Source organism: Melospiza georgiana, chromosome 3, assembly GCF_028018845.1.
Source record: "Melospiza georgiana isolate bMelGeo1 chromosome 3, bMelGeo1.pri, whole genome shotgun sequence".
In the NCBI taxonomy this organism is placed as follows: domain Eukaryota; kingdom Metazoa; phylum Chordata; class Aves; order Passeriformes; family Passerellidae; genus Melospiza; species Melospiza georgiana.
In genome coordinates, this window is record NC_080432.1 from 111,372,284 (window position 1) to 111,389,604 (window position 17,321).

Here is a 17,321-nt window from a genome sequence, read left to right on the forward strand (position 1 = left end):
CTAACAAAAACCTGGCCACTAGACAAGTCCTGAGGCCCTTGCTGCTAGCTTGATACCTGGCCAGTAGCTAGCCATGCCAGGGCCATGTGAACTGGGCCTCAGAGATGCAGTGGTGAAAGTGGGAACATTACACCACAACTTGACTCTCTTCACTTAAGTAGTGAATTGACCAGAGACTACTGAGGAGCCTTGAGGCAGGAGGGAAAATGTATTAAATGCAGAATGCTGATTTTTAAAGCTGTTTACACAACTATCATAAAAATATTTTTTTTCCCCTTAGCACATTAGTAGCCAGGCAAGAAATTGAATAGAATTGGCTATTTGTTGTGGTAACAATAGAGTAACACCTTGCACCTAGTTTTCCTAATAACTTCCAAAACCTCCAGTTACAGGACATAAACATTTCGCATGATGACAGTGATGCTACAGAGCCCAAGTGCCTCGGGGTGGGCTATTACTATCACAGAAATATACCTGTCTCACCAAATTGCTGTGATGTTTTCCCAGGAAAGCCACAGAAAGGGCTACAGGATGAATTTATATGTTCTGCAAGTCTTCTAAAAATCCATAGATTGCTGGTTGTATGCTCTATATTAGGTCTGTGTACCAGAAGGAAGTTAATGTTGGCCATTAACCACCTTGTACTGAACCTAATTACTCCAGTTTTGATTAAAGCACACAATGAATCCAAAAGCATTCAATCCTGATTTGAATGAATGAAAAGAAGCCAGAATTTCACTGGCATTTTTTCTAGTAGTAATCACCATCATATTTAGAAGTTTATATTAAATATTTTATTTAATTTTTTGTCTTAAACTTTGATCTATTGCATCTCATTACCTTTTCTACAAAAAATGAAAAAGCTCTTGCTACTCAAGTATTTTCTCTTTGTAAAGATACTTGCACACTGCAATCAAGTCACTTTTTGGTTTTGTTTCTTCTAAATGAAACAGATGGAGCTCTTTAAGCCTTTGCCAACAGCATGCTTTCTTCAGTCGTTGAATAAATTGTGTAGCTTTTCTTGCATCCTTCCCACTTATTTTTAAATATGGAACATTGTAATCAATGTTTTATACAGAAGTATTTTACACATCAATGTTCACTCTTTGTTTTATTTAAATACGTCTGAGATTTTTTTCTCACAGCACCGCAAGAGTGCTCATATGCTGAGGTCTTCAGCAGTCCTTTTCAAATTGCTTTTGTTGTTTCCCCACATACAGCTCAGCAACAGCTCAGTGGCTATAATCTGCATGTTTTTTTCTGTGCTTGTATCTGCAAACTACAAGTGACCAGAAGTGACCTGCAGTGCATTGAAAAGTGTACTGTTTAGCTAAACAAAAGTTATCACAAGATTCCATTTGGTGCATAGGCTTGGTCGCCTGTGGAAAGGAGATGTATGAAAAGAAGTGAGAGTGGAAATGAAGTATCTGTTTAAAAGTCAATGTTGAAATGGTAGACTAAGGACTTTTCACATTTGCCTACAGAAAAGGAGATTCATGGAAGTATAAAATGCCTCATTTGCTTCATTATGGTTTTTTCATAAGAAAGATTTGAGACGTGAACTCAGATTGAATGTGCCAACTGCTTTCTTTGGAAGGGTAGGCCGTAGTACCTGTCACTCTGTAATTTCAACCATGTGCATTTATGGTGTGCAGGAAGAATGTGATTTTCTCTTCCTGCTAGTGTTAGCACTTTTATCCTACTTCTCTTGTCTGCTGCAAGTCTGGGCTCACTTCTCTTTTATACCACTAATGTAGAAACGTGTTTTGATGGAGAAATAGAGACACAGATTTGGACAGAAACCCTAGGTTTCAAAATCAGTTATCGCACACCGAGTAACTTAAGACCTTTACCATAAGACAAAGCAAGTTTCCAGACAATCCAACTCATTACACAAACATAAGTCTTTGCACATCCTTCAGTGTTATAAACAGAATTTATACCCAGTAAATTATATAATCACAACACTAGAATAAAATACTAACTATAAACTGTTTCATTCTTATCCCAGCAAAAAATATAAAATATACTATGCTGCTTTCTCGCCTATGTATCTTGTTAAAGAAATCCAATAATTCCTTCTTTTCTTGTGGAATCTTCCCAGTGTGATGTTTTACTAACCACTACAAGGATTTCCTTATTGTCTAATATTTCACTGCAGTTTAAATGCATTACTTCTCACCCTGTCTACTATGAACACAGCAAACGGATGGATTTTGTGAGAGTACTTTCTTATTTTATGATTGCCATCGCATTTCTATTCAAATTTTCCTTATTTAGGCTTTATAGGCTCATTTATTTTGCTCATCCTACAAGGGCATGCTTTAGAGCTGGTTTTCATTCCTAACATGCTCATATGGAGTCTCAAAATTTTCTTAAATGCACCTCACTGCACAATGCAAAGCACTCCAAAAGCAGCTTTACTCCAGTAAAACTTCTAACTGTCTATTTTCTTTTTTTATGTATGTCAGCAAACTATTTATTTTAAAACAAAATTCTGGTGTTTTTTCCTACTTGTGATTTTCTGTATCATATCTTCTCTTCTGATCGTATTACATTGGTTATATCAGACTCTGTCTTTAGTTGGTTGAAATTCATGAAGACTTCTAATTCTGTTCTTCAATGTACCTTTTTGTGTTGCCACCAGTGAGCTTACTTTGCTACCCACCATCTAGGCTGTTGAAAAAAAATTAGTGGAATTGAATGGGCAGATTTCTTTCAGAACCTCTGCAATTCATTCATCCAGTCTGGTAGCAAAACCACTGATAACTAATGCATGAATATGGCTTTCCATTAAATTTTACTCATTTAATAATATGCTCTTATAGTTTCTATGTAAATCGATTACTGGGATTTCACAAAAAATAGCATTAGTGAACAAAAGGAGCATGACTTTTGCTGCTGGGTTTTCTTATCCACAAAATGTGCAAATTTAACGTAGAGGGGAATAAATTTGCTTACATAAGGCCCATTTTTTAATGAATTGGTTTTTATTTATATGTTCTTGCAAGTAAACACTTTAAAACTTTTTCCAATATTTCTTCCAGGAACAGGAGTTTCACAAATGGATTTATAATTTCATGTCTTTGCCTTTTGTTCTTTTTCTGAAGGCTGATTTTAATGGGCCTTCAGGTCCTTTACCTATTTTTCAGAAGTTCATAAAGAAAACTGTTGAGTTTTTGTCACTAGTACCCAAAGGTAGAGTTCATCAGACCAGCCTATCTGACTGTTTAACTCATTTGACGATTCTACAGCTTTTCTTCTGTATCCAACACTGAAGTTTTGCCCTTTAATCATAAGTATTAATTATGATAATGACCTGCTCTACAGCTTGTCTTTTTACTGATGATTGAGGCAGAAGAAGCATTGAACAATTTTGTGTGATTGCCATTATCAGTAGCCATCCTTCTTCACTGGATGGCCAACCGCATCTCTCCTTCATCTTCAATATGAAATACATACAGCACAATTTCTTGTTACCCTGACCATCCCACAATAGCTACATGATTTGCTGGTCCAATTTCATGCCTGCATATTTGTGTTGTACTTTTAGTTTATCCTTAGCAACTTGACCTGCTTTTTTATAAGTTGGGCTTTTTTCATACTTTGAAAACCAGCAAGTGATGTGTTGGTTTCCTAATATCCACTGTCTTTCTCTCACAAAAAGAAAGTTTGTCCTTGTGTACTTATAGCAAGCAGCAGCTCTCTTAATTACCTTTTTAAGGTAAAATGTTCACTCTTCATCAGGTTTAAAATCAGAATTTCTCTGCATTCTATGCAGTTCTTCCGAATTCCTTTTTATTATGTTTCTAGCCCTCCTCTCCTTTTCCATACATTTTGACTGCTCTCAGCCAAGTTTTTCACATTTCTTTTCTTATAGTCAGAGAGTACTTTTCCCTTTAACTTTGAATCAAGTAACTTGCAGTTACCTTTTTCACTATGGCATGAAAAATTACCAATAGTACATTCAAATATCTTTGAATTTTTGAATGATGGTTCCTTTCAAAAATTATGGGTTTGCAATTAAATACTCTATGGGTCCAAGTCCTGTGTTGTTAAGGATTCTGCTCATTCTTTTATCTATTTAAAAACAACAACAAAACAAAATATCAACAGAAAAACCCACAAGCTATAAAAATTTAGGATTCCTTTTAACTGATTCTACTGATTTTTGATTCTACAGATTTTTGATCCGTATTTAATCATGAAATACAGCATACTATATGTGACTGTGCAGTATCCACAAAATGTCAGTCTTACCTGGTTTCTATAATTATCCTTCTCTATGAGCTTCTGCTACCATCCCCTTAAACCCATCTGCTACCATCCACCCTAACCCTTTTTCTTAGTGTTTTTTTTTTTTTCTTTCCTTCCTCTGTCTTCTCCTCACTTTCTCCCTTTCCCATTAATTTGATTTTTGCATGCATTCTATTTTTACGTGTTAGCTGAAAGTACATCTTATGGTTAAGGAAGACAAAACTCCCTCTGCCATCCATGCATTTATTGTTCTAGTGAATCTATAATTGTTCAAGCTTTGTTTGTCCAAGAGGGACCCCAGAAACCCCACAGGATCCTTTAATTCAGCTCCTTTGACTGAGGTCCCTGGGATTCAATACCTGTCTGGTATATCTGATTTGAGTGATACAAGGAACGTTCCATAACTTCTACACAGAACACCACAAAAGTTCTGCTTGTTCGCATCAGTGATAGTTACAGCTTTCCTTCTCTATAATTGGCTTAACTTCTGGTATTCGTGTGAGCTCTTAGTCCAAATATTTGTCCCATCTATTTTTGATCAATTTTTCTTCAGAAAAGTCTCAGTATTATTTATAATAGCCTAGGTAGGGATTGCCCTAAATTAATGTAGTGCACAACAGAGAAGCAGGAGGCTGGATTTATTTGGTATGTCCAATGAGTTAACTGTTTTCATAGGCCACCGTTCCGTTGCCTTCTACATTTTCCCCTCTATGTATCTTATGTATCTTTGCATATTCACCTATAATTTCATTGTTTCAGATTTGAATGAATCCGAATTACAGCTCAATTAAATCTTTTTAAAAGCAGAAAAATTAAGGAATACCTGAGTAAACTTATGGGTTTTTGTTTGGATCTGAGAAATGGCTTCATTCTTCTGGAAATATGAATGCAACCTCAAGAATTATTTTTTTTTTTTTTGGTATTGTTACTAAGGTTATTAAATCTCTAAAACAATTTTTTTCAAAGTAGCATATATCTCTAGTAATTAAGGTATTGAGTTGTGTTGCTGGAATATACAAAGGACATTTTTGCAAATGCTGTTCATATTTATTACTATAAAATATTTAATTTTTTGACTACCAGTCATATCTATGAATATCTCTAGTTTTAAAACTGTCAAGCAGAAATAGTGTTTCCAACCTGGAAAAGTTAAACTATGCAGTTGTCACTTGCACTGTGAAGCAGCTTTTCTACTTTCCCAGCATGATTTATAGTTTTAATGTTTAATTTTCTTTTCTGTCAGACAAAAACTGTTCCACGGATATTGATGAATGTTCCTCCAAGCCCTGTAAAAATGGAGGCCATTGTCATGATTTGATTGGTGAATTTTACTGTAGCTGTTTGCCAGGTAAGTCACATTTAGTTGAGAAATGTTCTGTGGTATTTAAAAAAGAAAAGAGTTTTTTCATAAGCACGCAACTAAGCAGTAATTTATTATGCTTGAAAAGAGAGAAGGATGAACTGGTATTCTTTAAGCATATGCTACAATTGTTATGCAGGTGGTGTCAGCACAATTTGTTTACAGAATATGACTTGTATTCTGGAAGTCCTGCCTTCCAAACTTATGAATAGAGTGCCTTAAAAATCAACCAACTCTACCAGTAGCATGATTTTGTTTCCGTCTTGTCTACTAGCAAAAGTTATTTTTAAAATTTCTGAAAGGAAATGTGGACAAGCTACACAGTATTTGTCCTAAGGGTTGCTGCGGTGGGTTGACCCTGGCTGGGAGCTGGGTGCAGCCAGTTAATCACACATCATTTCTGTCGCTCCTTCTTCCTCAGGGGGGGTACTCCTCATGCCCTTCCCTTGCTCCAGTGTGGGCAGCCTCCCAAGGGAGAGAGTCCTCTGAGAACTTCTCCAATATGAGTTCCTTTCCATGGCCTGCAGTTCTTTACAAGCTGCTCCAGAAGGTTCCCTCCCACTGAGTGCAGTTCTTCAGGAACAGGGTCACAGCTCCGGCGAGGAAACCTCGTCCAGTATGGGCTTCTCTCTCCGTGAGGGCACAAACGTTGCCAGAAGCTCGTTCTAGCTCAGGCTTACCACAGAAAGGGTCACAGCTTGCTTTGGACATCCACCTGTTTCATCATGACATTGTCTGTGAGCTGCAGGTGGATCTCTGATCCACCATGGACCTCCATGGGCTGCAGGTGCACAGCTGCCTCACCACAGGTTGCAGGGGAATCTTGCTCTGATGCCTGCAGCAGCTCCACCCTCTCTAGTACAGATTTGGCATCTACAGAGCTGTTTCTCTTGCTATCCTCACACTTTTTTCTATCTGGAGTTGCCCAGTTTGTTTCTTTCCCCCTCATGTTAATTGCTGCCCCAGAGGCGTTACCACTGTCACCGATGGGCTCTCAGCAGTGGGTCACCCAGGAGCTGGCTGGCATTGACCCCATCAGACCAGGGGGAAGTTTCTGGCAGCTCTTCAGGGATGCCATCCCTGTACCTGCCCCCACTGAAACACTGCTGTGCAAACCCAGTTCAGCTGCTTGCAGTGACCAGAGACACCAGCAATATCTGAATTTGTCAAAAAAGAGTAGATCAACTTTTCTATCTTCATGTGAAATACATAATTTTACTCACAGAATCACAGAATCAGGCTGGAAAACCCCTCTGTGACCATAAAGTCCAACAAATAAACAGTATCTTACTGAAATATGAACATACATGCTCTAGTGTGGCTTTTCATTGTGGATTGGTGCTATGGGCAAGAACTTACACATTGAAATGTAGTCTCTTTTATATAACCAGTTAATTTAATATTTGACACTTGCATAACATGGCTAATTTTTTTTTTATCCCCTGCTCTCTTTTTTTGTGGGCTGACTGGTTGTCAGCCAATTGGAAAGTAGTGAGCAAAACATGAAGCAAAAGCACTCTTTCACTTGCAGATTTTTAATGCTCTTAAGTCAGTTACATTGCATTAAACCTTTTTCTATAATGTCGAGTTAACGATGTAAGGATAAAATGATCAAGGTTGTATTTAGGCTGAAATATTTACTTAAAGTGGATAGGCAAAATAAGTGGTTTAAAATGTTTATGTCCCTATGAGAGCTATATATGTTTTTAAGATGTATACAAGCTATTTCAAGCCTTATGTACAAATACTTTTAAAGTTATTGATGTGTAGAATACAGGAACTCAAACCCAGCACAGCCACTAAGTTATAATATAAGGGCATGAATATAATTTGAATATATGTATAAATATTTGTGGATATTAATATATATAGAAGTATGTGTATTATACATGTGCATACATATACATACTCCTACTATCTTTTAAGACATGAGTCTTACAATAGACTTTCAAGATGCAGAAAATTAAAGGTTTATTATTATTGCTATTTTTATTATTATTATTACTATTATTATTACTTATTTTGGCTAATTTTTTAAGGCTGAATTCTTATATGGTGCTGTAATAAGTTAAATTTACTTTTTCAGTTGCAAAGACTAACTATATTTCATCATTCCTTCCACTGTGGATAAACCAAATGTTGTATCTCATTTTGTCAGAGCAGCTTGCTCTGTGAAATCACAAACACAACAATAAGTATGAAAACATCTTCTGTTATACTTAAAAAGTGAGATCATATGCATGAAATGAATACTGAAATGCTGTAAGAAGTACACATAAGAAATATCAGACTATAAACATTTTCTATTACCCTTTTGAACACTTGTTAGATACAGTGTTTATGAAGAATTTACCCATCTGCAAAATGCAGGATGAAAAGCAATGGTTTAGATAGCATTTAGGACTGCAGAAAGGCAATATAGCACCCGAAGGACAGCACAAAGGAATTTCAGCTAATAAATTGGTTTATCAGGAACTCAATTTAAATGGCTCTCTGCAAATGCATGCAGCATGGGGAATATACAGGAGGAGTTGGAGATGGGTGCACGCCTGCGTGGCTGTGATATTATTGGCCTCACAGGGACACAACAGAATGACTCCTGTGGCTGAAGTGTTGCAATGGAAGGATAAAGGCTTTTTAGGAAGGGCAGACAAGGCAGATGAGGAGGCAATGTTTGCACTCTATGCCAATGTTTGCACTCTATGCCAATCTCCAGCTGGACTGCACGGAGCTTTGCCTGATGGTGGATGAGGAGTCAGCTGAGAGCTTATGAGTCAGGATTAAAGAAAAGACAGGGACAAGTGACATTTTATTGAGAGTCTGGTACAGGGTCTTCCACCAGGGAGTGAGGAAGGCCCTCTGCAGAGAGAAGGGAGGACTTCATAGAGGACCTCAACCATTCTGGGTTTGTGTAGCCAGAATTTGGGAGCTGAGGAGCCACAGAGACAACAGATTAAAGACCTTAATCAGGATTACTTATTACTTAGTATAAAATTAAAGAACTACTAGTAGATTACAGCATAACATAAAGCTGTACACTATGTCAAGGGACCAACATTAAAGCTAGACAAAGAAATATGATTACAAGTCAAATGTGACTCACTGAAATTACAATAATGTGCACAGATTCCATCATTTAATCCCTGGGGAGTCACAGTGAAGCATCCCTACTCATGGGAGAAGATCCACACAGTTCTAGGAAAATGTACAGGTTTCTGCTTTGTGGAAGTCTGGTGTTGCTTTTATAGTCAAAAAAGGAGATATCAAAAGGTCAGTCAAAAATCTGATTTATTGTCCGAGAGCTCCCTTAAGCATTAAGATATTCATTGGCAGCTGGGACATGACAGACCAGTGTTAACCCCATGCCACCAAAATAACTCACTACAAGGCAGCTTGTCCTACTTGAGTTACCTGACTGCTTAACAAACTGATAAATTCTTGTGGAGGGTGAGTAGCCCTGCTAGAGACTTGTGGAACTGCCTCTGAATTACTGTATCTAAGTTTTGCATTCTCTGCTGAAAGAAGGACATTTCCTTACTGAGGCAAGCATAGCAGAGGACCATGAAAATGGAGTGCATGATATACAAAGAGTTGCTGAAGTAATTGGACCTGTTCACCCTGAAGAAAAGGCTGAGAGAATTTATTGGAGTTTACTACTACCTCCTGGAAGGATACAGGGAGGACAGAAAAAGGTTTTTCTTACTGGTTAAAATTCTCTCAGGACAAGAGTTAATGGACACAAGTCAGAATGTTGGAAAATTCAACATTAAGGCAAAAAAAAAATCCCCTGAACCAACAGCACTATGGAAGTGGTTAACTTCCATATGGAATATACTTTCTGGAAAGCTTGTGATATCCCCATCTATGGAATCATATTTGAATGCTGACAGGAAGTTCTCTTAGCTACCTGATCTTGCTGGGATTACTGTGAGGGAGTATTAGACGAGATGGCCTCAAGACATCATTTCCAACTCAAGTTTCCCTGTGATTCTATTACTAAATAAGGGATCTTAGCCCAGTTTACCTTATAAATATAATAGTTTAAGGTGAATTTGAATTGAACTACCAGTACCTACACAATGTCTTTAGCCTTATGACCAGATCTAAAAAAGTTCTGCATATTCTTAATTATAGTGCTACTTTTTATCAAGGTTGTGGCTGAAAAGAATAAAACTGTTTGTTTGTATGAAATGTTTTTCCAAAACCTGATTTTTTATGAGTATTCAAGAATTTATAATGAATATTAATTTTTTATTCCACTAGAAAATTGTTACCTATCTATATTGAATTTAGAAAAGGGGGGAAACAAAGTTAAAAAACAAGGGCTAATTTATAATATTTTATGACAATAGTAGTCTGTCATCTGGAAACATGCCTCGAAATGGTCAAGTAGAGAAGCACAGTTTGAGAAAGAAGCGAGGAACCTCTTTCTAAAATTTCTAAGGTGTTTACAGGCAATGTTTATGTGATATTTAAGGAAATTTTAAGGTACAAGATGCTGGATTTTTTATAATATATTCAAAAAGGCATCAAAAGTGTTCAGTGGAATATACCAAGTTCCTTATGGAAAGGTGAAGTCCTTTTAAGTTTATAGAAGACAAGCATGAGGGAATCTTAGAAACATAAAAAAACTTTTAACAGTTGGGATTGCATTTCTCAATTTGTTACCACAGAATGGGATATAACTAGAGAATTTATTTGGAGGTTTTGGTAAAGGATTAGACAAGTTCACAACCAAAATATCTGTAAGTCAATACTAAAGCATCCTTTGATTTTTAAAACACTGGAATGTTTGAAGGTTTCAAAGGGAACAGACAGCTAGAAGTTGCTAAACTAATAATATCTCCCTAAACAGTCTCCCTTTTTCTGCTCTCAGACGTTGTAGGCTGGATGCACAATTTTTCTCTTTTAGAAAACATTGCATCCACTACACAATTTCTTTCCCATCCCTATTTGTGCCTCAGTGATGTATATCCCTGCTATACTTAACTGAATAGATTTCTTTTTTTTTTTTAATGGGATTACTGGATGATTAGCATGATTGCCAAAGGAGACTGATTTTGAAGCAGAAAATCCTATCAGTTGATGGATTCAACCTAAAATCAATTTTTGTTCAACTTAATACACTGAATCAAAGGAGCAGTACTTCTGATTAAGAATAAACATGCACACAGAGAAATTGTAAATCAAATTCTTCCTTTTTGGAAGGTATTGCTGTTATTAAAGTTTAGTGTACCATGAAATAAGACTGTACTTTCTTTCAAACCTTTCTGGCAACACTTGTTATGAAGTAGATTCTTATACATGAAAGTTTTTATGCCAGGAAGAGACCTTAGAAAAACTGTTGCGTGCTGCGACACAAAAAATAAAGTGAATCATCAAGATTACAGATGAAAAAAGTTTACAAAATCATTCAATTCTTCACATTGCTGCTGCACAATGATCCTTAACATAGAATTTGTAATGATATTTTTTTGCTTTGATTTCAAAGTTGCTTGATCAGAAAGCGCAACATTTTTCACATGAAGCTGTTGCTCTGCTTGCCAAAAAGACTGCCTGATGCGTAGCTTAAAATTCCAATTCTCTATTTCTTGCTCCAAGACACAATTCACTTATGCAATTTGTAAATCGTGTTTTTCTTCTACCTAACATCCTAACTTGTACTGGGATAGAATTCTTTCTGAACAAGTCCATCTAATCACCTGTAGAAAGGTTATTCAGCAGACTGACACAGAAGATAACTCTGAGCATTCATTTAGCAAATAGTACAGAACTGCATGCAGCTGTAGTTAGTGGACTCAATATTATAGGGAAACTGAGATCAATACATTTGTATTATGTTGTCTCTTTTACAAAATCTTAATAATGAGATTTCTATAGGCAGTCACATCCATGACATTTGTGTTGGCTCTTAATCCAGGATGAAGGCTGAGGCCACCTAAATTCAGAGCTGTTGGAGGAGCAGAGGTTATGCAGATGGGTCTCCAGGACCTGCCATTGCTACTGCCCCTTGCAAAAGCAGTGTCTGGAAACAGTGAGCGACAGGGAACATTATTAGGGGTCCTTCCCAAGAGCTTTTCCTTACATTTATAGCTCATCCATAGGCTAGTAGTTTTTTCTGTTATAATTGTGAATCGTTAAATATATTTTAATACCCCAGTAATTCTTCTGTGGTTTTAAGATTCTTAGCGTATTAAGACATTTTTCTAATAAAGATATTCCCAAGCATATCCAGTAATTTTTTACCACTGCAGGTAGGATTGTTTACTTCATTTTTTCATGGAGCCCTTTACAATATTAGTTAAACTTCAAGTGTTTTTACATTACGTATAGCAATTTATTCCTAAATTACCAAGCTGAAAAAGGCAGCAATTCTAAAATTGGCACAAGTTGGGAGCTTCCTTTTATAAAGAAAAAGAATTCAGAAGTATTTTACAGTGTTTTCGACATTAGGAAGAAGAAAAAAAATCACTGAAGGCCATTCTTTGCTTTTTCACTCTGGAAAAAGCCCTTGATCTTCTTATTATCAGAAGAGAAAGACTGGATAATACACAAGAAAATAAATGTTTAATGGGTATTTCCCCCAAAATAAGAATTGATTGGATCAGTGCTGACCCAGAACCAGTGTCTGGTGGAGATAGAAAAAATCCTCTTCATAGAAGTTACAGTGTTGTGTTTTAGATTTGTGACTAAAGCCATGTTGCTAACTCAGGAAGGTTCTGGCTGCTGCTGAGCAGTGCTTGCACAGCATCATGGCCCTCTCTGTTTCTCATTTTGCCCAGACAGTGAGTGGGCTGGAGTGGAAAAACACCTTGGAGTGTACAGAGCTGGGACAGCTGACCCCAGAGGACCAAGGAGATATTCTATTCCATATTTAATAATATATTCAGCCATAAAATCCTTGAAAGAGTTTTCTAAATTAGCTGTTGCTGGAGACCATATGGCCATTAGGAGGAGGTGGAGTGCCTTTGCATTACACGGTGTATTTTTTGTTTTTTGGTAATCCACTAATTTGTCCTTATCATGACTCACCAGTTTTCTCACATTTTCCTTTCCAATTCTCTATGTAAATCAAATTTCAAGATATACCTTCCATTTTCTACTTTCATTATTTTCTTTAGAAAATCAAGAGAACAGTACACAAAAGTTTTAAGTTTCCTCATTTGTAATTATCATACTTTTGGATTAACTTGTCATGCATGTTTGAAGTTGTAATGCTAACCTTAATATATATGTTTCATGCAGAAAAAAAGTCTTTGAGATTTATGTAAATAAAAACACTGCTGGAAAAGTGTATAATAGCTCATTCCTCTAGTGGACTTGTAATTGTTCAGACATTGTGTATTCAAGGTGTGCACCATGGTGTAATACTGACGGTGCATTCTGTAATACACCAGCATCTGTACCTTCTATTTGTTCAAAATGCTCCCAGAAGCACAGTAAGATTTAAAATTTTAAACCTAATCTTTATTATCTGTTAGAAATTGGACGTAAATGTACAAGGAGAAAATAAAGCTCTGCAGCTTCTACTTCAGTGAGATTTCATTATTTTATTCTTATAGAAGTAAGCATTTAGTGAATTTTTGCACTGAAAGACTCAAATTATAAAAGATGGGTAAATTAAGATGTAAAACAAGATACAATGATTTTAAAAAAAAATCTTGAAATAGATATACATTTTAATTACAATTTTTAAATGAAAATGATTAAATGAAGAAGGAAGAAGAAAATTCACACAATGACACTGAAAACCATTCGTCATACATCAACTCATATTATGTATATATACCTGTGCCCAAGTGTAGGAGAAGGAAAATGTGGAATCCAAAAGTATTCTCCAAAAACAGGAAGGAAGAAAGGACAAATGAGAAGAGCAACAAACTTTGAAAATCTCATTAAAAAGTCTCTTAAAAGACTTTGCTGTTAAGGTAGCCTGTGATGAAGAAGGAGAAAGCAATCATGGTGAAGGGACTACATGGAAAATTTCTTGATATTGTAAGAAGATACTTTATTACGTGTAATAGCTTCATAAAGAAAGTTTCTTTTTTTATAATTCCAGTTTTCTACCTGCTTTCCAATTTTTCAGTATAGTGCTTCATGTCAGTGGTAAAAGAAATTTTCTTGCAATAGAACAAGAAAAAATTGTCAACTTCCTCTCCTTTTTAAAAAAAAACGTGCTGTCATTTATGAGGCTAAAAATACAGGGAAGAAAATTGATTAATAGCTCATTTGTAATGTCAATTCAATCCACCAACCCTAGCAGATGACTTAAAAATTTGACACTTTTCTAATAAAAACAACACTATTTATTTCAAAGTGTCTAATAAGACATTGAGTTACTGCTACCAAAAGCAGACACAAAAGAGTGATGTCTTAAGGAACACTGTAATAACCCATTACAAATCCCCCAGGTCAGGAAATATCTCTATGACAGCCTTTAGCTTGAGTCTATTCATTTCTAAAAGTACTGTAACGGCAGTAAGAGGATGGAAAGGAATGATTATGATACTAACCAGCTATTTTAAAGACTTGTTAAAACCATCATAGCTGTATTTCACAATTCACCAGAATTACATTCTTTATAAAGGATTTAATTTGCTAATTGTGACTAATGTTAATTTTCTGCTTCTTATTTTTTGCATCTCTTTTTTTTCTTTTTTTCTGATACATTATTGGAATATGTTCCCATGGTTAAGCGCCTCTTGGTTATAGAATGAACCCATTCACTTCACTTTTAATAAGAAATTAATAAGATTTACAATGATGTAATCTCTGGCTCTTGTCTACCTTTTTCCATTTCTGACATTAGAAATGCAAAAAAAAATTGTTTTCAGACATCACATTCCAGAAAACTGCTAAAAGTTTGGTCAATAGCCTTAAAATCATACATTTTGTGGAGAACTTAATGTGATAATCAAACTATTGTCTTTTTTTGATGTTAGTATGCTACACCTACTAAACATAATTTTTCTATGTTTGATTTTTGTATTTAAAACTTGTTTATTCCAAAACTTCTCCTTCTGAACAGTAGATACTTGATAGGTTATTTGTCCACCACATGTCTAAATACATTTAAATTTCTAATAAAGGATCAAAATGTTTTCAAATTATGGTCTGCTATGCTGTTTGGCCATCTCTGATTTAAAAAAAAATAAATTCCAGAAGTGTATTTTTATAGCCAAAACTGAAACACTTCTTATTCTACTGCTATTTCTAAAGAAATATTAACAGTCTTTATTTTGGATATGATTCATTCTTTTTCTTTGAAATTTCCACTCATTTAATTCTTTATCTACGTTTTTGTTCTGTCTTTATGCTTTTCTACCCTTCTCTAAAATATGCTTTTCTACCCTTCTTTCTTTGACAGCTCACTTTCCAAGTAATCCTCCGGTCCTACAATGTACTGAGAAATAATTAGTATTCGTTCAGTTCTCATAATCTGTGTCTCTACTTGCATTAATAAGAAGTAAAAATATTATATAAAATTCTCAACAAGTAAGCGAATTGTCCTACCAGACCTTCAGCAAAGTCCACTGCTGTTGCTTTATGTGGTTTAATCACCTTTTTTTTCCTTTACTTACCTGTTACTAAAATGAATCCATTCTTTACCCCTCCAGGTTTCTTGTACCATATGGTGTTCTAATCAGATGAAAAATGAAGGATCATATTTGGATTTCATATTATCTTTAAAATTTACAAAAGAGAGACTAGAAAATACATGATAGATGACAGGGAAAGTCTGTGTACTCTGCCTCTGTCGAACAGGTTGCTTATCAGCAAATTCTAAGTAGTAGCTCAACCCAAAAATTTTGCTTGCTACTGCCTGCCAATCTTAATTCCATGAATGACATGAATAGCAAGCCAATGTATGTTTGTTTTTATATTCATATTTGTCTTCCTAAATTTTACTTAAAAATCTTTTACAGTCCTGAGCAAATACATACCTGAATTTATGAGGCACTTGAAGCCATTCTCTTTTTAATAAAGTCATTTAACTTACTTTCTGTAACAAATTAATTCATGTCTAAAATAGGAATATTGAACTGAAGAGCTCTTTATTTAATCCACTGTCGTATTACACAATGGGGGGTCAGCTCATCCTCTTATCTCCTTATTCTCAACACACAAAATCTGAAAGCATGCAATACCTCCGAGATATAACTGAGGAAGAGCAGCAACATTGCCCACTGCTTGGGCTGATTTTTTTGGGAGCTTTGTATTTCACTGATCTTTTTTTCAGAGATGTTAAGCTGAAAATCTATGTAATTCAGAAGTTAGGTAATTCATATTCATGATTCCTTTTGTTGTTTATACATTTGTCATTGCTTTTTTTTGTTGGGTTTTTTTCCCTTCTGATCTGCTAGCAGCAATGTTTTTACCCCAATTCTAACTGGCATAAACTATTTCAATTAAGCAATTTCTTACTCTCATTTTTCATTATCCATAAGGGAATTGTAAATACCACAGGATTTGCATATTAATTACAGGAAGATGTTATATAGGAGAGGGTAATAAATTGCCCATGCCTAATAACAATCAAATTATGTTATATAATACATATCACCTTCTCAACAGATCTTGACATCATCGCAAAAGAACCAGCAAACATTGAAAACTTCACAGTCATCATGGAAAAATGAAAATTGATAGCAGATATTATTTCATAAATTTTTCATATTTTTTTCTGCTCTTTCCGTTATTTTATTCTGCAGGTGTAAAGCACCATTAGGTGCTATTTTAAGGCATCATACTACAAAATTATAAAACAGCCTGACACATTTCAAGCCAGTAATCACAGTCAGAATAAAAACTTATTCTGTGTTTTCTTAGTGTAAAAAAGAGAGATTCTGAAGCTGCCTGCTGTGGTACATTAATCAAACTTCTGCTGTAATAGCTGTAAGTCTTCTGGTGAATTAATGTGTAGAGTAGGTCTCTGGTTTTCCTTAATCCTTTTTCTCTAGTTCTAATCTATCTTTTAGTGGAACTGACAAAAATATTCTTACAGTATTGGAAGATGTATCTAGCCATTGTTGCCCTTTGCATTGGCTAAAGGGTGTTTTTTTTTTAAGAAAAACACTGTAGAGTGACAGTTCTTTTACATCTTCTCATTTAAGTATATGGCTTAAGGGCCAGCTTGTCCAAAAAGCAGTAGAAATGGTCATTGAAGTCAAGTAGCTAAAAGAGACATGGTGCACTCACTAGCCCTCCTTGGGAGAAAGAAATTCTAGATGGGGAAGAATGAAGAGAGAAAAAGTTACAGAAAGGTCAGATTTACTCCTTTTGAAAGAACTTTGATCAGAACTTCTGTTCTGCTGATTTGTGCTATATTCAAGAATAGATGAAGAACATTTGAAAAGCAACTGAGCAGATCAAGTGACCTCATATGACTCCTCATATGGCTTCTCTTCAAGACCCTTCACCATCTTTGTTGCCCTCCTTTGGACACTCTTTAATATCTTTCTACTATTGTGTCACCCAAAACTGCACTGGAACTTGAGGTGAGGCTGCCCCAGTGCAGAGCAGAGCAGGACAATCCCCTCCCTTGCCCAGCTGGTGATGCTGGGCCTGATGCCCCCAGGACAGGGCTGGCTCTCCTGGCTCCAGGGCACTGCTGGCTCATGTTTTGTGAGTGTTGCTTCCAGTGCTACTTCCAGCGCTTCATTCTCCATCCGTACATTCATCCAGGGTCGCTCTGATCCAGATG

General features: G+C 35.8%; 1 protein-coding gene across 1 annotated transcript in view; it reads left to right on the forward strand.

The window, feature by feature from the left end:
- The window catches only part of EYS (eyes shut homolog), a 701,217-nt gene that overhangs the window by 188,824 nt on the left and 495,072 nt on the right, over window positions 1-17,321 (forward strand). The window contains exon 14 of the mRNA XM_058021581.1: window positions 5,501-5,605. Coding sequence (XP_057877564.1) covers window positions 5,501-5,605 — 105 coding nt within the window. The remainder of the gene's footprint in view (window positions 1-5,500; window positions 5,606-17,321) is intronic.